Source organism: Pipra filicauda, unplaced genomic scaffold (genome assembly GCF_003945595.2).
Source record: "Pipra filicauda isolate LSUMZ 115617 unplaced genomic scaffold, ASM394559v2 scaffold23_size5868930_pilon, whole genome shotgun sequence".
Taxonomy (NCBI): domain Eukaryota; kingdom Metazoa; phylum Chordata; class Aves; order Passeriformes; family Pipridae; genus Pipra; species Pipra filicauda.
Window position 1 is genome coordinate 1,192,322 of NW_024104354.1, and position 20,706 is coordinate 1,213,027.

The 20,706-nt window shown below is 39.6% G+C and overlaps 2 protein-coding genes across 4 annotated transcripts in view; both read left to right on the forward strand.

The window, feature by feature from the left end:
- HBS1L (HBS1 like translational GTPase) overlaps nucleotides 1-4,181 on the forward strand; it is a 60,278-nt gene extending 56,097 nt beyond the window's left edge. For all 3 annotated transcript variants that reach the window (XM_027746580.2, XM_027746583.2, XM_027746581.2), the window contains 4 exons: nucleotides 649-757; nucleotides 1,343-1,443; nucleotides 2,304-2,448; nucleotides 3,505-4,181. In XM_027746580.2, coding sequence (XP_027602381.1) covers nucleotides 649-757; nucleotides 1,343-1,443; nucleotides 2,304-2,448; nucleotides 3,505-3,516 — 367 coding nt within the window. In that variant the 3' untranslated portion in view covers nucleotides 3,517-4,181. The remainder of the gene's footprint in view (nucleotides 1-648; nucleotides 758-1,342; nucleotides 1,444-2,303; nucleotides 2,449-3,504) is intronic.
- A 76-nt stretch (nucleotides 4,182-4,257) lies between these two features.
- On the forward strand, nucleotides 4,258-17,585 carry ALDH8A1 (aldehyde dehydrogenase 8 family member A1). The gene is made up of 7 exons (XM_027746584.2): nucleotides 4,258-6,745; nucleotides 11,372-11,519; nucleotides 11,899-12,054; nucleotides 13,778-13,927; nucleotides 14,600-14,856; nucleotides 15,484-15,645; nucleotides 16,438-17,585. The coding sequence occupies exons 1-7, from the start codon at nucleotides 6,605-6,607 to the stop codon at nucleotides 16,888-16,890; spliced, it is 1,467 nt and encodes a 488-aa protein (XP_027602385.1). The 5' UTR covers nucleotides 4,258-6,604; the 3' UTR covers nucleotides 16,891-17,585.
- Nucleotides 17,586-20,706: the final 3,121 nt, after the last annotated feature.

Here is a 20,706-nt window from a genome sequence, read left to right on the forward strand (position 1 = left end):
TCTATGTTTAGTCATGATGTTTGTTCTCTTCAGTCATGTTTTCCTGTGTGGGATTAATTTTATTTTCATTTTAGATGGCTAAAACTAACCCCTCTGAAAAAGCTTTGTCTAGTCTACTTGTCAACTTACAGTGAGCAGCAGCTTTCTTGTGACTCTGCAGAATTTTTTGGAAATGAATGCTGCTGAAAGCTCAAGTTTTGAGTCCTGATCACGATGTTACTTTGTCCAGAAAACAGTTGAGTTATAAGCAGCAGCACTGAAATTTTGGGCACCCTACACTACTTTGTGCTATTGATCTGAAACACTGAATCTCTGAATGAAAGTCTGATTCTTAAAAGTACCTACGCACAGGAAACAGTGACATTTTTAGAAACTGATTAGAAATGGATGTAGTTGTTCACTGAACTAGACAGACCTCTTCATGCATACACACAAAATAAGGTAGACATTCTCTAGGAATTAATTTTGTTACAGGCTTTAATACAGTGTTCCTGGATATATCCATGCAAACCCCCCCCCACTGCCCTGATTATATTAAAGTGGTGTTGTCTTTCCTTTGCTTGTTTTAAATAATTACCTTTTTCCAGTGCAGTGATTAACATTTGTATGTCAAGACATATATATGGGGATTTTTTTTCTCTCTTGTAGTGTGGGCTGTGTATTTTGTGATCCCAAGGAACCCATTAAAGTTTGCACTCGATTCAGAGCTCGTGTTCTCATCTTCAATATTGAGATTCCAATCACTAAAGGATTTCCTGTAAGTCTCTGTGAAAGCTCCTGTGTTCATTACAGGTTGCTCAGGGCTTTTCCTCTCCATGTTTGATCCCCTGAATACAAGAGACATTTAAAATCCAGAAGTGGTTCTGTCTCTCTAGAGGAAACAGATTCTTCTGTAATTTGAAGCAGATGTAAGGGGCTACTGTGTCTGCTTATGCATATTGTTACTGGCCATTTCAGAGAACGTGAGTTTTGCCACAGCTAGGCTGTCCTTTAGAGGCTCACACCCTGTAGAAGTATAATGATGCACTTAGTTGTAAGATCCCTTTTACAGTAAATTAAATATCGGTTCATGCTGCATTGAGGTGGCAAAAGCAAAACACTTATGAATGAAAAATGTGTTTATGATGACATAAAACATGGCCTTTATGTCGTATCTGTAGAGATCACAAAGTTTCGGAGCTAGAAACAGTTAACTGAATGTGAGGCAGACACTCCTGCGAGAGAAGTTTTATAAGCATTTAAAAAAAAAAAAAGTCTTAAAACAAGCTGGTGTTTTCAAGTATTAACACCTAGGATTGCTAATTATTGTAGAATGTTTAATAACTGAAAAAAATATTTCTAGGTGCTTTTACACTATCAAACAGTAAGCGAACCTGCTACTATTACAAGACTCTTGAGTGTCCTGCACAAAAGCACTGGTGAAGTGACAAAGAAAAAACCTAAGTAAGTGGTTTGAACAGTTAATGATTACTCAAGAAATGGGTTGACTTTTAATATCAAGCAGTTTCTACCATGAATTGATAATATGTTTATAAGAATATTCTTTTGTTGTTTTAGTTGGTTTCATGTTTGGATTTCAGTGTGTTTTACAAAGTAAAAAACCTCCTGCCCACTTGATAAATGCAGAGCACCTGAGAAGTCAAATGACTTCCTTAAGGTCGATTGCAGAATTGGGAGTGAATCCTAGATCAACAGCCCTGCAATTAAAGGATTTTTTTCCTTTTTTTTTGGTTGTAGTATTTCTTCTTTTCCTGTTAGAGCACGGGATCTCATGGAGCTGGTTTACTGTTCTAAAATACACTTGACTAGGCAGTGGGTCAACGTAAAAAAAATTTAGAGAGTCTTCCCATACAACTACAGTAACATCCCTCTAGTTATTTAAAGCTGTATTTGGCTAGAAATGCTATTGGATACGTACAATGTTATCAAAATAATCCTTTTCCAGAAATTGCATGTCTGAAACTGTTGCAGACTTCTACAGAGCAATGAATTGACTCTTTAGTTGTGGCATTTGAAACAAGACTTGATTTCTACTTGGCATGAAAAAACAGGTGTTAATGAGATAGTTAGCTTCAAAACAATTTGCTAAATGTTGTGGTGAGTGCCCTTCTCTAGAAGTTTTTGAAGAAAACTCAGATACCTTATATATGCACTTCAGTCTCATGGCTTGGATTATACTTGAAATCAAGCTTGATACTTACACCTTTGGCCTTTTAACTTGATTTTTTCCCATTTAGTGTTCTTTTCTTCATTTATTTGTGGATATATATTACTAATAGAATTTTCTCCTTATTTACCTGCAGGTTCTTGACTAAAGGACAGAATGCTCTAATAGAACTACAGACTCAAAGACCTGTTGCTCTAGAGTTGTACAAAGATTTCAAAGAGCTGGGGAGGTTTATGTTACGCTACAGCGGTTCCACTATTGCTGCAGGAGTTGTTACAGAGGTTTGGCGTTTTTCTAAGAGACTTTCTATACTGCAAAGGAACAATATTATGGTTAAGATCTGTTTTACACTCTCTAGTCTGAAAAGTGAATTTTTTCCTCTAAAAAAGAGGCAGTGCTTCAGTAAGATGTGAGGAAAACTTGCCATGGTCCTGTTCAGTTTATTAGGAGTAAGAATTACTCTATTTAGAATTTTTTTCCCACCTCTCTTGAGTTAAAAAATAACCCTTCACTATTTTAACACACATCAGTCTTTTTGAAATCTGCCTGTATAAATACACTGGAAATAGCTTGCAAATAAAAAGTATGGGCCGTTTTTGCTGTGTCTAGTTAGGGTCCCAGATCTTTTTCTGTTAACATTAAAGAAAACTGTACCTTTCATTCTCACTGATGCTATAAATATTTTCTGATTCTTTGTTAGAGGAATCAAAAACTGTGGGGCTAAACATAAATATTTTGCGTTCTGCTAGAAGCCAAAACTATGAATGTCCCTCTATCTGTCCCTTTAAAAAAATATTGCTGTTATTTTTGGATTAGAATTTGAGTTCTAATTTTAGGCCTGAAGGAGTGCAGTTTAGTCACATTAACCTAGTTCTGGTACTGAGACTTAAAGCTGAGTCATTTAATGTCAAAACATGGAATTTGAGCATGAAAATTTCTGGTTTCTCCATGTTTGTGTAGGAATGATGTGCTAGGTCTGTCAGAGGCTCTGGGCCTTTTGGAGCTTTAGGGCTCTTACCGATCTCTCTGGTCTCTTCTGATCCAGAACTAGGTCTTTCATCTTGCACCCATTTTTCATAAATTTAATTTGAAGTGAGTGGGGTTCTGTTTGGATGTGTGATGACCAATGTTTGTAGAATTGAGACTAAATAACCTCTCTGATTGTCATTTGGGAATTGCTGTTTTAGTACCTGTGATCTTGTTCCAGAGAACTTCAGAACAAAAGGAATTATTTTTTTCCACAGCTAACTGCATCATGTTGAAAAATGCTGTAATTGTTTTACATTCAGTACTTCATTTTTCACCATAGGGTTTTTTCCATTTGCTTATATTTTTAGATTAAAGAATGACCATGGTAACAGAATTTCCACCGTCCAACCAAAACACAATCAGATATCCAAACTTCTGTCTAAGAATGCAATTATTTCAGTTGAAGGAACAAGTGCAATTAATTGGGGAGAAGATGACGATGGCAAAAGCTAAATCGTGTGATACATCTGGGGATCCCTTCATCAGTTTCTCCTGCTGCAGAACAAGATGCCAACTGACAAGGAACTGCAAGTGTTGCACTTCTCGATCTCAAGACTCTCATGTGTGTCTCTATGTGGAATTTAGGCCTTAGAGAAGTTGATGGAAAAAATCTTAGAAAGTTGAATTGGAGAAAAAAAGATGATGAATTATCATGAAAAAAGCTCCTTACTCACAGACATAAATTGTTTACATATTTTCTTTGATTGCTTTTTTGCTGCACATTAATTCAGTAAAGTAACTTTATTGGTCTAATATATTTTTAGGTTTGAGTTCAATTCATATTCAGGGAAAAAAGAACTATTTACTTTGTTTTTAAGAGAATGGCATGTAGTAGTATCTTGGGATTATTTTCCCTGCCCCAAAATTTATTTAAAAAAATTTCTTTTGCTGTGTAGTGGAAGCTGTGCCAACTTTGGCTAATTTTATTTTTTAAGAATAGGAATATTCTTAAGAGTAAGAATAATAAAATAAATTTGTCTGAGCACTTTTGTCTGCTTCATCTTTTACTATTTAAACAGTTCTAAATTGTGTTAAATCATTCTTTACTTTCTATAACTGAGAAGTTTCAGAGTAAATTTGCAAGTTAAAATGTAAAACTGGCATCCAACTTGTCCTTCTGAAGAAATAATTGCAGTTTTTCTCATGTTAGTCAGTGCAGCTACTGCGGATACATGTCTTTCATCCAAAAAACTCTTTTCAGCAAAGGCTGACAGTTTAATCTTGTGATGTCTGCTAAATCCAGTTATTGTGCTTACTTATGCCTATAACTCCTTCCCACTTTTCAGTAGTGGGGCAGATGAAACCTCCCAACTAAAAAGAGGGTCCTTCTGCGACCTCCAGTGTAAGCTCAGGAGAGACACACTTGACTACAACTTGTCTTTTTTTTTCAATAGGATGTGTGAAAATACCTCAGGTATTTCAGGACCTGTACATGAGTGCAGAGTGGAGACAATGCAACTTTGCCCATAGTTAGTAGTGGGTGGCAGGAATTAATACTTTCTCCACAGCATCAGTCACTGGGGTTAATTGAAGTAAAGCCGTGTCCAGCGAGTGAAGAATGCAAAAAGCCCGTGATTGTTACTTAGTTCAAAGTCATGGATGGTCTGTACCTACACTTTCCATGTACTTTTTTTGGTAGGTAACTTTTTTGCACTTACCTGCTTTAGCTCCAGTTCAGCAGTTGACCTTATAGATAAATTGTATTCTTGACTGCACAAACGTTTTTAGAAGTATCAGCAATGCTTTATGTGCACGTAAAATCTTATAAATCTGAATTACCTGAAAACTGTTATTGCCAAAACTGAATCTTATGAATTATCACTGTTTGTTATGTCTTTTTATAGTCCAGAAATTGCACTTAAATTCTTACCAGTTTTACCATGCCAGCTGTGAATGTTTTGGTGCCCTTCTGGATTCCAGAGATTCATACTGCCTAGCTCCTGCATTTGAACCTGTCCTACTTGAACTTGCCTTCAGACCTTGAAAATGTTTAGGTTGCTTTTAAGGCAGTGGGCAGTTACAGGCACAAGACTGTGTCTTCAGTGTTAAAACTTGCATAAATTCCTTACTGTTTGTGGACAAGGAAGTGTGATATGGGGTGAACCTCTGGTAATTCTTCTCACACATGATTGCAATAAATTTTGAGGCTCACTATTCTGTGATGGCAGAAAAGCTACTGCATGCTTTCCCAGTTTGTAGCCTGGGAGAAGCAGAGGTATTACCTAATCCAGTTTCAATGTGACTGCACTATCTTTCAGCACAGATTTGAACTCTGCCCGGAGATGCCAATTGGTTGAAGCCTACATGATCTGTTATTGTGCAATAGAAACATATCACCTTTATTCAATCAAAATATGCTTGCATGTTGATCCACAAGAAATTTGATGGCTTGGCAGTGGCCTAGGGTGCAAAACCTTTCTAAACTGCTGACTGAAACATTCACAATCTCCTGGTGACAACATACTGCTCTCTGGATGTAGTGTTTTGAATAGCTCTGAAGTGCAAGGAAGTGGCATGCAGTCTTAGAGCAATCTGATAATCTTAAGCATTCTCACTTTGAGAAAAATGTCTTTTACACAGCTCTTACTAGGCAGTTTGAGTTCTTAGGAAGTTAATGAAAAACCTAATAATATGTAATAGAAAGGTGGCTTCCACTGGAATATCTACAGAAGGGAAAGTGAAAGTCAGTGTCTTGCTTTTTTTTTCCTTCTTTTTTTAAAAAGATGAATTTTTGATGGCATACAACATACTGTACCAGGTAGGATTGTGCTTCTCAAGTGTTTGAATTGAGGGGTCACTCAGCTGTTTGTATTGTTTGTTGTTTGTGGATATTGGTGGAAAAAAAGAGAGTTTCTTAATGCTTAAAATATTTTGTTTTGGCAGGTGCATTGGTTTTGGGGATACAAGGAAAAGTATTGATGATGACAAGCAGTGAACATGAGTTGCAGACGTGCTAATCTAGGTGTCTTGTCTTTGTGTCTGCTGACACTAAGGAGCAGGTTCCTGGCTAGGTGTTTGAGTTATTTTGTTTAGTTGTTGCAAATTGTCTTCAAACTGTAGCTTGAAAAACTGGTACTGGGAGACATTTCCCTGTCAAACCTTCCTTTTTCTCTTTTTCTTTGGTATTTCATTTCCCAGAGAGAAAGAAGAGCCGTTTTCCAGCAACTATGCTGTTTTTGCCTCCTTGCTTCAACTCCTAGAAAAGAACCAAGTGTCACAGAAATAGTAATTTTTCCCCATTCCCCCTTTCCTGCTGTTGTAACCCGGGTTTGTTCCCACTTGCAAGCAAGCAAGCGGTGCAGAGAGAGAGAGGGGGAGGAGTTCAGACTTACTGTGCAAATACATGCAGATACACTAATCTAAATTGATGCCTCATAGAGGAAGAGTCACAGATGAAGCAAGCAGCTAATGATGGCTCAGTCGAAGGCTCTCCTAGTGCTGGAAAACTTTATAGGTGGCAAATTTATTCCTTGTTCCTCCTACATAGACTCCTATAATCCGTCCACCGGAGATGTCTATTGCAAGGTGCCAGACAGTGGCAAAGAAGAGGTGAGTACTGTCCAGAGGTACAAAGAAGTGAAAAATGTTAAATGCACATAACAATAATCTTTTGAGTAAGAGAGGCTGACGGTAAGAGAACAGAAAAGTTAGGAAGACTTCAACACTTAAATGAGTGAGTTTTTGATTACGTTGTAGTGCTGTGTAATCCACTGCTGTGGCAGCAAATGCTGTTATTTTTTCACATTTTGCTACTAGACAGTTACGGTCTGGATCCTAAACTGGTACGAATCAACAAAACTCAAGTAGCTTCCGTGGAGCTCTGTCAGCTCACATGGGAGATGTCGTGCATAAGTTAACAATAACACTCAGATTGGCTGTAAGTATAAACAATCTGTAAGAGAGAAAAGCGTTTATTGATCTCTTCTGTAAATAAACTTAGAGGCACCATATGTAACTGTGTTCTCTCTTAGTCTCTTGATGATTTGCAGTTTTCATTTAAAAGGATTTTTGGCTTGTCTCTTCTCTGAGGATGGTAAAAAGCTTCTAGACCTCTTTGGTTTTGGTTTAGCAGTTGGATATTCAGTAGAGGTGATGGAGTAGCTGTGATGAATGCGTTTCTTTATAACATACTCTGTCGTCTGCGTGAATAAGTTTCCTGGTCCCATGCTCTCTAGTGGGATGAATGTTTCCTGTTACCTTGTACGTGTGCAGGTGTAGATGGGCAATGACATTGATCAGGGGAGCTGCAGTTTCATTGATTCTACTTCATAAGGGACCTACAAGTCTGTGTCTAAAATAGCGCTTCAGATTTAATGAAGAGAGAAGCTGCTGGACAAGCTTGGATAGCATAAAAGACTTGGAAAATATTGACAAGTAGTAGCGGACAGTATTTTCAAAATTATATTTAAAACAAACTACTGCTGTATGTAGCTGTTTCCTTCACTTGCATTTCAGCCTTATTGACATCTTTCTCTTTGCTTCTCTCAGCAGAAACCTTTGCACTGTAATTTCAACTGGGTAAATATTTGTTAGATGCTGATGACCAAGGGTTAAAGAGTAACAGGCTGGGTTTGTTAGAATAAATCTGTATAAGTTCATTCCAACCCTAATTATACCTGAACAGACTTCTCTTTAATGTGCAGGTGCAAATCTTCCTGTCCATTCATTTGCAAAATCATTAAAAGAGAGATTCGAGAATACCACAACAACCTAACAAAGTAGACTACTGGCCACTCTAGAGATACAGTTCAAATATACCAAGAGCAATGGCTTTTCTCTTTCAGTTTCTGAGTTAGTGGTTGTGTGTAGCGATGGGAACCCAGTTTAAAGACCTGTAAATTTGGCGAGTGCTTTAGTCCTGCCTTTACTCACAAGAAGACTGGGCTCTGCAGAGCTGGCATCCACTGGTGACTGATGGAATATGCTGAAGAAAATGCAATCACATACTACTAGAGGTTATCTAGAGATACCAAATTAAGCATATAGACCCAAGTTCAGCAAAGAACTCAGGATGCCAGTTTCCAGCAAGGCTTAATGTCCAGTTGGATATTTTCTTGGTTAATTTTAGTGGAAGATTAGAAGGTGAAATGGAGGGAGACAGCAAATCTGTTGCTGACCCTGGAGTTTAACACCAGGTCAGCTGCAGTAGCCATTTCAGCCACTTTCTGCCAAAAACACTGAATGTATTTTTTCAGGGGTTAGTTTGTTCCCTCGCCTAGATGTCTTAAATTCTAAATAGCAGTACCACAGCAAGCTGAGCAGGTGCCCTGTGTCTCAGACAGACTGGTGAGGACTAAGTAGTGCTGGCAAAAAGCTACTTTCTAAAAACCTCTCTTTAAAGAACCTTCCTTCTGTCCGTTAGCCCCTGCAAAAGCAAAATCATGTCCTGAGGGCAGTTCAGTTTGGGGTATTTTGATATCAACCTTTTATGATGGGTCTGGATTGTGTATTGTTTCTCTGTGTCTGTCTTGTGCAGAAGAGGAAAGCAGAAGGAAGTGTTTCAGACACACGAGTTCATAGTTTAATTCTTACGTGTGTTTTCTTTGTGGCTTGACTGTCTTTCCTGCTTTTTGCTAGTCAAACTAAGTAACTGTTTAACTTTTGTATGCTCTCTTACATCTGTACCAATCTCTTCTTTTTTCCTCTTACCTTTTTTAGATTAATCTACTACCACTTAATTCCTTCCTTTGCTAGTTTTCTTTTCTGCTGTCTGTGAAAAAGCAATATTTTTGTCCTTCTTCTAAACCCATTGAAGGGTTAAAAATGCAGATGGTCTTCGTTATCTTCTGTCCTGGCAGCACCCGGTGGAAAAGGCCACAGAGGAGAAGACAGATGAGCAGCAGCACCACAAGATGGGAGGGTGGAAGAACAAGTTAATTAGTGAAGGTGGTATGGTTTCACAGAGGGTGAACCTTTTCAGGGTAGCATGGCATCTGCACCGGACTCACTCAGGAAGCTGCAGTTCCTCTTTCCCAGGCCTGCCTTGGTCCTGCCTCACCTGTTCAGTGACTGACAGCCTGCTATCATCAGCACTTAAGCAGTAGGTTGTTGAACTACATAGCAAGTGATCCATGTGACATTGTGCATGTTGGTTTATTTCCTTCCTTGGCCTCTGTACTGGTATTGTTCTGGCTCTCAAACTCTGGGTCTTATTTTTATGGGGACCATAAATTCTCATGTGCATGGGACCGTGAAGAAGAAGGGTTAGATAGATTTTTTTTCCCCCCCTGTTTAAAATTTTGTGCCCTCATTAGTAAAACATAATTGAAATGTCACCCATCACAATCTGAAGTGTTGCCTAAAAAGACCAGAGAAAAAGACTCCAGGCCAATTTAGTGTGTAAGATAAGATAATGGGACCAGTAGGCCTAGAGGAATACACACTACACGCACACACCCAGACAGTGGTTCTATAATTTTATAATAAGTTCCATCCAATCCCAGATCTGTCCACCCCCAGTTCTGCCCCATTCTGCCCCCCGACGCACCCCTTCGAGAATTGGGTCTGGGGGCATTTGGGAGCCCTTATTCCTCATCTTCATCTTCTTCAAAGCATGTACAGTCCTTGGAGTTCCTCCAAAATTCTGGGCTTGAAGATTGCTTTGTCTGTGTGATATCTCCTGGTCCAGACCTAGAGTGACATGTTCTTAAACAGGGGTGTTTTTCTACAATTCTACCTTGGAAAAAGACTAAACACGCTAACACAATTTAGAGGCATTGATAAAGGGTAAGGGATATAATACAGCTACATAAAAATCTACATTTACTACACAACTACTTCTAAAATCTACAAAAGTTAAAAAAATCCAAAAAAGCTCTAAGGCATCAGAAGGAACAAATTTGGAACTCAGTTTTGTAGAATTGGTGGAAAGGAACCTTTAGTGACTGCATGGGAACCAGCAATGTGGCAGCATTTGGAAAGGTCATAACTAGCATCCTCCTAGTTACTGATTTTGGCAGATTTCCAAAATCTGAAGAAATTTTATTTGCAAAAATTTTAGGAAACCAGCTAAGACAGCTTTGACTGAAAACTCACCTTGATTAGGCATTAGAACAATGAAGAAGTGATACATAGGAAGAAAAATTGGGAAATAGGGCACTTAATTAAAACATGGAAGGATATTGATGACCATCTTTACTTAGTCTGAGACTGGTAAACATCAAGAAGGAACTGCTTATAAATCAATAGATGCAGGTAACTTCCATGTAAGAGTCCGGAGGAAATGATTCATGAGAGAGAAAGCTTTCTGATGAATTTTAATCCTTTGAAGCCTAGTCTGCTTCAGAAAAGTGCTCGTAATCTGCCACTATTCAGAAGAAAGGTCAGGCTGAAGGACCATGCAGCAGTCATGTACATCTCAAGTAAAATACTGATAAGACTGGTATGCATTTACATAAATGCATATAATGATCTTTCTTATCTGTAGGTTTCAATAGGTGTCTGATGACAGAACTGACTAAACTCCAAGAGTTTAGGAAGGAACTTTTTTCCTGTGAGGGCATTAATGAATTTCTAGCTGTGATCAGGTAAGATAAAATTTTTCTGAGTGTCCATTCCGTAAATATATTCTTAGTGTCCATTCTGTAAATATATTCTTAGTGTCCATTCCGTAAATATATTCTTAGTTTCCATTCCGTAAATATATTCTTAGTCCTTGCTTGAAACCAAATGGTGCAAAGGAGAGAGGAAATCAAGGGCAGGACATACATTCTGTTCCTTCTGCAGCCCCTTACTTTCATCGTCTGGTACAGCTGAAGTCCTGTATTGCAAGGGCTGTGGATGTTTAGACTGAAACTGCATTTGCTCCAGGGGAGATTCTTGCTCTTTTCTTCATGAGCAACAAGATTCTGCTTCAGTTTGGTCAGTTGCACTTGCTAGTACCAGTTGACCAGTCCAACATTTCCTCCAGGCCTGGAGGTTGCCTACAAGTTGCTGGAATTTGGAGAAAAGCAAGAGTTCCTGTGGAATTTTTTTTTCTAGATACTCTTATTTCAATAACACTTTTTGAGTTACGGGATAGTGTCTTGATAGCAATGGAGAAGCTCTAAGGAGATGTCATCTTCCCAGCAGTGTGATCTGGATTACTAGCCTCTGAAATCTGAATTCATCTGCTGAGAGTTTGATATTTTCTTATGCCTTTCATAAACATTCACCATCCCTCTTTTACTTTTTAAGGTGGAAGCTGCTGTCAAAGCTGCCAAAGATGCCTTCCCAATTTGGTCCTCAAAAAGTCCATGGGAAAGATCTCAGATCCTGAACAAATTGGCAGATCTTATTGAACATGACCTGGAAGCATTTGCACAAGCAGAGTCAAAGGATCAGGGTAAAAATTGGAACTGTTCATCCCAAGTGTGTCTTGCTGATTGTTGAAATGAAGGATTTGGATGAAATTTTTAGTATGGTATAAACTGTTGGAGCAAACTGAAGTTGATGTGCATGAACTTTGAAGAAGTTTTGGATTTTGGATTCCTGGGGCATTCTTGCTTTTCAGAATTGCTGACTTTGGCTTCAGTTGTTAGATATTTGGATTGCATCACTAGTGGGGGGCTGTTGTCATTGACTAAGGATTGCCCTGTGCTGGGGATTACTTTGGTGCAGGACAAAAGACATTTCCCAAAAAGCATGCAAATCAACTTTCAGAGCAGAGTATAAAGCACTGTTTCTGTCCATAATAGCAGCGTGCTTGCTTGGTTTTGTTTCAGGAAAAACTATTACATTTGCCAGAACAGTGGACATCCCTCGAGCTGTGTACAACTTCCGATTCTTTGCCTCTTCCATCCTTCACCACATCACAGAGTGCACTGAGATGGCAACCATGGGCTGTGTGCATTACACCTCGAGGGCACCTGTTGGAGTTGGTATGATGATCTTGACATGCTGAATAGCTTGGCAAAATGTCTGCCTCAAATGTGGCTCAGAAAAGAAAGGATTTTTTCAACAGCATTTATTGTCTCTGAGTTATGTGCGAAACATGGCTTGTCCACTAAAACATCAACAACTTCACATAAAATCAGTTATGCTACTTCATGGCAAAAAAGTTATTGCGCGCCTTAAAAAGCCAAACCTGCCACCTCTCACCCTCAAAATCTCTCTTGTGTTTTGGACATGTGTGTCTGTAGTTAAGTATTACAGCTGGGGGTCAGTGAGGCATGCAGAGCATTGAGCAGCTACTCCTGCAGGGAGAACAGGATACTCCTCACCTTTAGGAAAGCAGTAGTTGCTTGCAACGAGTCTGTGACCCGAGTGCACATGGGTGGATAAACCAGTTCTAGCTGGGGAATTGCTGAACTCAGCCACTAGATGATGCTGCTGCTTCACAAATAAGGTGGCTATGCTGAGCTGACAAAGTAATGATGGTGTATGGATTTTATTATTAGGTTATATTAGATATATATATAGTATAAATAACATATAACATTAATTATATATGAGTGCTCCACATTTACACTTGAATTATTTCAAACATAAGATTGGCTAACCTAGTGGACCTATTTAAAAGTTTTCTTGAGCAGTGGAGAACAAGACTACTTCTGGTAAAATCACTCTCATAAGAAAAAGTCCCTCACTGTATCTACTCCATCAAACAGCAAGAAATCCTGTGGCTTTTGTGAGGAGTCACACCTAGCAATCACAGATATTTTTCATAATTTCTTATAAATATGTAAAGTGAAAATGTTCCTACAGGAAATTACTGAAAATAATTCTGATAACTGAGCAATTTGTGGGAACAAAAGTTTTGTACAGTGACAAATTTTGGCACTCATGAGTTAGACTAAAATTTATCTGGAAAATGTGTACTATATGTTATGCATACTTTTTAAATATTAAAATTGAAAAACAAGAAAAGCTTTGAAGAGCAAAAGAAAGCAAGAATGATCTGAGCTAACATAGCCTAGAGAAGAGAAAGCTCTTGGGAGACCTACAAGAGAGCTGAAGAGGGACTTTTTACAAGGACATGTAGCGATAAAGCAAGGGGTAATGGCTTCAAACTGAAGGAAGGTAGGTTTAGATTAGATATTAGGAAAAAGTTCTTTACTGTGAGGGTGGTGGAACAGGTTCCCAGAGAACTGGTCAATGCCCCATCCCTGGAATTGTTCAAGGCCAGGTTGGATGGGGCTTTGAGCAACCTGGTCAAATGAAAAGTGTCCCTGCTCATGACAGGGGAATTTGAGCTAGGTGATCTTTAAGGACCCTCACAACACAAACCATTCAATAATTACCTTCACCTGCTGTTTGCTAACCACAGACCAGTTGATGTAAATGATTGTTATGGCTAACCTTGCATTAATGTTCCTAGGAAACACTGAAAAACTTCCTGTGAATATCAGATTCTGCCCTGAAGAAGCAGCAAAACTTTGATTCAGAGAGTTCAGTTGATCACCTTTAGAATAATTTGCACAGTTCTTTTTAAAAGTTATTTGCCTGCGAGAAATGCTGCAAATTTATTGTACAATTGTCTGCAAATAAGAGCCATAGCCAAATTCCCTTCATAAATCTGAAATGGTGTATAACTTCTTGAGGTCAGAGATATGAGTTTTGTATCCCAGCAGATTGAATTTCTACCTCTGTTTTGCTTTGTAGCTGGTTTAATCAGTCCTTGGAATTTGCCACTGTATTTGTTGACGTGGAAAATAGCTCCTGCCATTGCATGTGGAAATACTGTGGTTGCCAAGCCAAGTGAGATGACATCTGTCACAGCTTGGATGATGTGCAAGCTCTTGGAGAAAGCAGGTAAGTCCTGTAGCATGCTAAGGAGGGGGAATGGGGTGGAAAAATGCTTATCTGTGCACCATTTTGTTGGGGGTTCTTTTGTTGTTGCAGAAATCAGAAGGTGCTCAAAGGCTTTGGGAAAGCCTGTTTGCTGTAGCTGAATGTTGCACTGGAGAAAAAAAGCTTTCCCAGTCCTCATACTATCCCATCTCTCCAACCCCAGCTATTGCCCATTTTTTTCCACTATCTTCTGATGAAAAGTTTTTGTAGGCCTCCTTTGCCCCTCCTGCACTCTGCTTAAGGATGTCCTTAAGTCTGTGATGCCAGCTGAGGAGCCATGAGAGCATACAAGAGTGAGAATCAGCTCTTGGTATCTGTGTCATGGTTGTATTTGATGCACTGTTAACTAAAACTGGGAGGATGATTGTTTCTTCTTTGAATGACTGAGAACTGGATCTCTGATGATGCATATCAGATGAGATCAACTGATCAGTGGAATTGGTTTTATCATTTAACCCATGATCTCCAGAGCTATTTAGCATCATGCATTTCAGCTTCTACTTAAGTTAAGGGTCAGTATTTGACACTCTAGAGTTACAGGTGATTTTCTAGCTTCTGGGACAAAACACAGTGAAGTGAAACCTGCTGAGCAATGGGAAGGGAACAATGACTGTGTGCCTTTCTTCCCATCAGGGGTTCCTCATGGGGTGGTGAATATAGTGTTCGGAACAGGCGCCAAGGCAGGAGAAGCCCTCGTCTGCCACCCCGACGTGCCTCTGGTCTCCTTCACGGGAAGCACGCTGACGGCCCAGCGGATCAGGGAGAAAAGTGCTCCGCACTGCAAGCGGCTTTCGCTGGAACTGGGAGGCAAAAACCCTGCCATCATCTTTGATGATGCCGACTTGAGCCAATGCATCCCTACTACCCTGAGGTCCAGCTTTTCCAACCAGGTTCCTCCCACCTCTATAGCATATAAACCCTGTTTGCAGCAAGGAGGGACGTGTGTTCAAGAGTTCGTGTGCATATGCCTATACCTTTGGATCTGTAAATTGTCAGGGTCTGTTTCGAAATTGTGTTGTGAGAAAAACCTAAGTAGAAAAATATGAAGAAAGTTTTATTAGGAGACTTCTGTCCAAATTTTACCAACATTGTTCTTCCCTCATCGCTACCCTCAGGAGAGATTACCAAAGCCAGGAAACTGTATCAGTGCAAATGTTCAGAGAACTAGCTTGGTATCAGAAATCAATTATCAGGAAATAAAGACAGAGATCATTCAGAATTGGAATCACATTTCCTATGAAAAATGTTGAAAGAGAAAACATGGAATCAATGAAAAATCAAATTTACTTATGGTAGTGGCTGCATGATCCTGATGTTGTTTCATCTTTTCCTTCCCTTTTCCTTTTTTATCTGGAAAAAAAATCCCACTTTGCAGTGCTGGTTAATGTAGTTTGCACTTCTGAGGATGTGGAGACACAAGTCTCATTGTGGGATATGACTCCTAGGATGCGTCAATAGTACAGTGTAATATGAACCAACATTGTTGATTTCTTTTTTTGTTCCTTTCTTTTTGGTAGGGTGAGATCTGTCTCTGCACCTCCAGGATCTTTGTTCAGAGGGGCATATACAGTGAGTTTTTGAAGAGGTTTGTAGCAGAGGCCAAGAAGTGGAAGACCGGGAATCCCTCAGATCCTACAGTCGATGTGGGAGCACTTATAAGTAAAGAACATCTAGAAAAGGTGATGTTACATAGAGTTTGTAATTTCTTCTCATCTTCTAGAGGGCTGCACAAGGGGATTTCAGAGGTTCTGAAAGTAGAGTGATAGAAACACCCACTTCCCGAGGTCCTCTGTCTGTGGCTCCAAAGAGGACTTCCAAGTTTAACCTACCAAGGTGCCTAAAAGAAGAAAAAGAAAAGGAAGCCCTGTGGTGTCTCTCTGGGCTTTCTATAAGAAGAGAAACCAGGCAACAATTGCAGAAAGGCAGAAGCAGATCAACAGCATGTCTGATGTGTTCAAGGTAGCAAGCATATGGTGGCAGCAGCCATGGAAACATCTTTAATTATTTATTGATGAGATTTTCTGTAGCATTCATCATCCTAGTGGTGTGTAAAAATTTAATAAGCCTGCCTGTGAGGCAGGAAAATATTACTGATCCCTTGGAGTAATGGAGTGAACCATGGCGTGGGATGTATGGCATACTGCCCAGGCTCCTAGAAGAAGGGAGGGAGGCTCTGGGAGCACTTGTGTTTTCACCAAGGGCCCTACCCTTTAGACAATACTTATCCAAAAGGACCAGCAGTGTTGCCTGCTAGGCTAGTAAGTGTTAGGAAAGAGCAAACAATTGTTTTTTCAGCAAGAAATACACAGCTTTACCTTTAAAGAAACTTAAGAACAAAAGCTGGGGAAAGCTGCCCTCTGTTGTAGGAGGGCAGTATGTTCCATTTGGAGTTATTCAGGGGCTCCTGCTAATGTGTGGAGCCTCAGGATTTGGTGTCCTTTAGCAGTGATGTTTTCCTGTTGCTTTCCCAGGTAAGGAACTATGTGAAGAAAGCTCAGGCTGAAGGAGCCAGAGTCCTCTGTGGAGAGGGAGTGGATGCTTTGGATCTCCCACCTGGCAACCAGAAAGGCTATTTCATGTTGCCCACAGTTATTGCTGAAGTTAAGGATGAATCTTGTTGCATGCAAGAAGAGATCTTTGGTCCTGTGACATGTGTGGTAGCATTTGATACAGAAGAAGAAGTGATCAAAAGAGCCAATGGTGTGAAATATGGCTTGGCAGCCACTGTGTGGTCCAACAACGTGGGACGCGTTCACCGGGTGGCACACAGGCTACAGTCTGGATTGGTGTGGACCAACTGCTGGCTTGTGAGAGATCTGAACTTGCCATTTGGTGGGATGAAAGCCTCAGGCATAGGAAGGGAGGGAGCAAAGGATTCCTACGAGTTCTTCACTGAGGTCAAAACCATCACAATAAAGCACTGACATATGTAAAAGGAAGTATTTTAGAGTAAAATAAATGACAGTAATTTGAGTTACAAGAAATAAATTACAGTAATTTGAGTTACCAAAAATGGCTCTCTAGAACACAGGCTGCTATTGTGGCCATCTTTTTCTTGAACTGTGGTCAAGTAATATCAATGACATCTGAAAACAGTCATCCCAAATGCTATTGTTGAAGGCAGCTTTTCATGTTGAATGAGAAGATCAGTGTGGACTCCACAATCAACCCATTCCAAGCCAGATGACCTGCCTATTTTATGGATCCTAAAGTTTTTTGAGTATTCAGGTTTCAAAAATCTGTCTCTCTAAGGCAGATTGCAGAAAGAGTGATATATGACTGTACCTCTGGTTGATGAATTACCTTGAGGGACAAAGTGGCAAGCACATGGTAAGGCTGATATTGTAATGGCAATCAGTCTGTTTCACTCTATGGTCCACATATCAATCCATATTGCACTTCACTGATATCAGATAAGGACTAATGTTATACCACACTGAAAGCCTGAGGAACTACCTTTAATCTACTAAGTGGTTTTAAACCATGGGATCATGAAATTCTCATTATATTCATGGAGACAATAAATGTTTTAGTTATAACCTGCTTTATAGTATGCAGCTGAATAATCCTAATGCCTGTTCTCTAACTATTTTGAAATTAAAGCCTTTTTTCACTTCTAGGCCTCAGTGATGGTGGTTTTTAACATCCCTTAACAAAGATGTGGCTGCATCCCAGACAACGTCATTCTTTATTAGTAAAAACTAGAAATGACTCCTAAGAGAACTAACTGTTGGAAATGTTTGTCAGCAAAATGTAAAACCACTTTCAACTTTTCCTCGTCTGTTTGCAGAGATTTTTTTTTAATTGGGTATATCACAAAATTGCTTACATTCAACAAAAAGAGATATAGAGCTGGATACACATTTACCCTCCCGAGAAGGTTAGCTTGCTACTGAATTTTTAAAGCCACCCTTCATGATTTGTTTTTCAAGTTTTGAGCTGCATTTCACAGGAAACAAAACTGCATAGAGTTTCATAAATGCCTGTATTACTCATAAATGCCCAATTACTCATTAGTAATTGGGATATTTTTTCAGGGGTGTTGGGGCAAAAGAAAAGGGCCATATAAAAAATAAACAAATAGATGAAAAATTGTGACTAAAGAGAAGTGAAAGAATGGAGTAGCAAATTGCTCTCTGCTGCTCCTTTGCACACCAAAAAGAAAATACAGAGAGAGATTTGGGGTTAATAAAAAATGGCATATTTATGGTTTATAAAGTTTCTAAGGTTGTGGAGCTATGATATACCAGACTGATAAAACTGATGCAGACCATCTAGAGGAGTCTCTAGGCCGATATATGAATACCAATCCATACCTTTATTTTGATATTTCTATTTAAGGTAAGTTTTTTGCATGGTTTACTTTTAGAGAGTATGTTTTCCAGATAGGATTAATTTTTTCTTTCCAGAGTTTGGTGAAGCTCATGCTGGATTTGCACTTTTCTCAGCAAAAAAAAAAAAATGCCTACAGGCTGTTTCAGATTACAGCTGCATAAAGACAGTCTTCTCTCTCTCTTTAAGTAGTTTTTGTTGAGAGAAGTCTCTATAGTAATTGTGATGTCATCCTCACTTTCCACAAGTTGTGCCAGGAACTCTAAAAGTTTTAGATTAGGGGATGGATCCTTTCAGAAGTATTTTCTACATGTGTCCTGAATTGGCTGAAAAGGTGATTTTCAGAACACTTTTCTAAAATAACTTTTATCACAGAGCTGAGGCCCAAGTCTGTGATGAACTTCAAGATATCTGAATCCCACCTGTTTGCAGGGCAGACCTGCCAGGCAGGCTGGGGCTCTGGGCTTCTGATGGATTTGGTACAAGTACACCAAGCTGAAGACAGGTAAAGGAAAATAAAAGGATATAAAAATGATAGGCTTAGTGAATTGATGCATTCTGAAGAAGCACATTTTATTTTAAAACTCTATCTAGGTCTATTCATGGCCAGGTGGTGGCAGCAGAACATGTGCTTTGGTGTTTTTAACCCCCCCCCCCCAGTCACTCATTTTGCTGAGAGGGGAATGAACAGCTATATCAGTGCATGTTTCATTCTGCCTATTTTTTTTTTCTATTTACAAATCCTGTTTGGAAGAGCAGAAGAACCCAAAAGCTGCAAAACTCTTCATTAGTTGGGGGTGGGAGAGCAAACGTTTTCAGCAACAGCAGATGGGATATTGCACAATTAGTAGATATGGATGGATTCCTTCCACCACCTGGATCTGGTCTATGGTTCAGTCTTATTGAGATGAATTTGCTTTCAGGTGTTGATTTTATCTTTGCATTAGATACCATGGAAGGCTTCTATGTGTATTTCACATACTGGAGACAAAGGCCTGTGTGTCATCTGTATGTTTCTGGCCCAAGACATCAAAGGTGGAGTAGTGGAGAAGTGGAGTAGTAGGTGGGATGGGGATGGAGCTCTGTAGGACCCCCAGGTGCCCCCATGGCAACTCCATGTCCAGCATGGCTCTGAGGGTTTCTCAGAGGTGAACTCCTGGGGTACCCCTTTCAATCATCCCTGTGTCCAGCACCTCAGAGAGGTAAGGGACGTCCACTGGCGCTAATGATACTGCTTACTTTTGGACAGGAGGGAGAGCCCATGTGAAGGTACAAAATATTGTCCCTTTCTGTGTTTTTCATCTGTAATGGATGGACTCCTTCCTTTTCCAGTTAAGGTGCAGTTCAAGTGCCTTGTTTATTCTGCTATTTCTTGCCCTTTTAGATGAACAGATGGATATGTACGGATGTGTGGGTGTTACCTAGTGGGGAGATTTCTTTTCCTGCCTGAAGTAATGGGTAGTTTTTGCATTTCCCGCACCCACCTCCAGCCTCAGCTCCAACCCAAGAGAGCTGCTGGTGCTTGTGGTAGTGAAACAGGTGACATGAAAGAGGTTACCTGCTTGTACCAGGGGCTCTCTGTGGGGACACTGAATTCTTCTATATGATGAATGCTATGAACTTCCCCATGTTTTTTATTCAGACCGACTTCCAATATAGCAATGTACATGGATAACTGTCTCATCTTACAGATGAAGCAGTCCAAGAACTTCTTCCTGCAGATGAAGAAGGTGTCTGTTGCAGCTGTTTTGTTTCCGAGTTTTCTTCTCTCACTCTGAGTGCACAGTGAAGAGGATGTCCTGGAGAATGAGGCAGGCTGATCCAAGTCATCAGGCTGATGGCCCTTGCAGAGCTCTTTGGGCTACACATCCTGGAATTTTCCAACATGACAGCAAAGCTTTTTTCTGTAGACTGCCCTGGCTTGTGCATGAAATCATGTGACCGTTGTGAGGATTTGTTTAATTACTGTTATGTAAAGCTCAAAGAGTTGCTCCATCTGTTAATTCTTACTGATGGAGCAAGTACAGTTCTGTTTAACAGTAGATTATCTACGAGTGTGAGGTTATTACTTTGCATAGGGAAGTATTAATACATTTACCATACTTTACAGCTCTCAATTAGCATAAGGTTATTTTTGTTCTATTTCAGATCTTTTCTCAGCCTGTTTATATCTGTATCCAGTTATTGTATAAGGCTTGAAAACAGCTTTGATTAGGGAATCTCTGGACATACTTTGGAGGGGGGAACACAACAACTCTAATGTTTATATTCAAGTAAAGCTATGTTCCTGTTCCCACAGTGTTTGTAACTTAGGCAAAGCACGGATGAAAAGAGACCTGACTTTTTGGGTCAAAGAAGGTTTCATGCCTAACTTCAATGTGCAGAATTAGAATGTGAGCTAGGCTAGT

Bases quoted from the DNA above. Each gene is read 5' to 3' on its own strand.
- ALDH8A1 (XM_027746584.2), top strand. From the start codon at position 6,605: ATGATGGCTCAGTCGAAGGCTCTCCTAGTGCTGGAAAACTTTATAGGT. The intron at 12,055-13,777 runs GTATGATGATCT...TTTGCTTTGTAG, and splicing joins GAGGGCACCTGTTGGAGTTG to CTGGTTTAATCAGTCCTTGG. The intron at 15,646-16,437 runs GTGATGTTACAT...TTGCTTTCCCAG, and splicing joins GTAAAGAACATCTAGAAAAG to GTAAGGAACTATGTGAAGAA.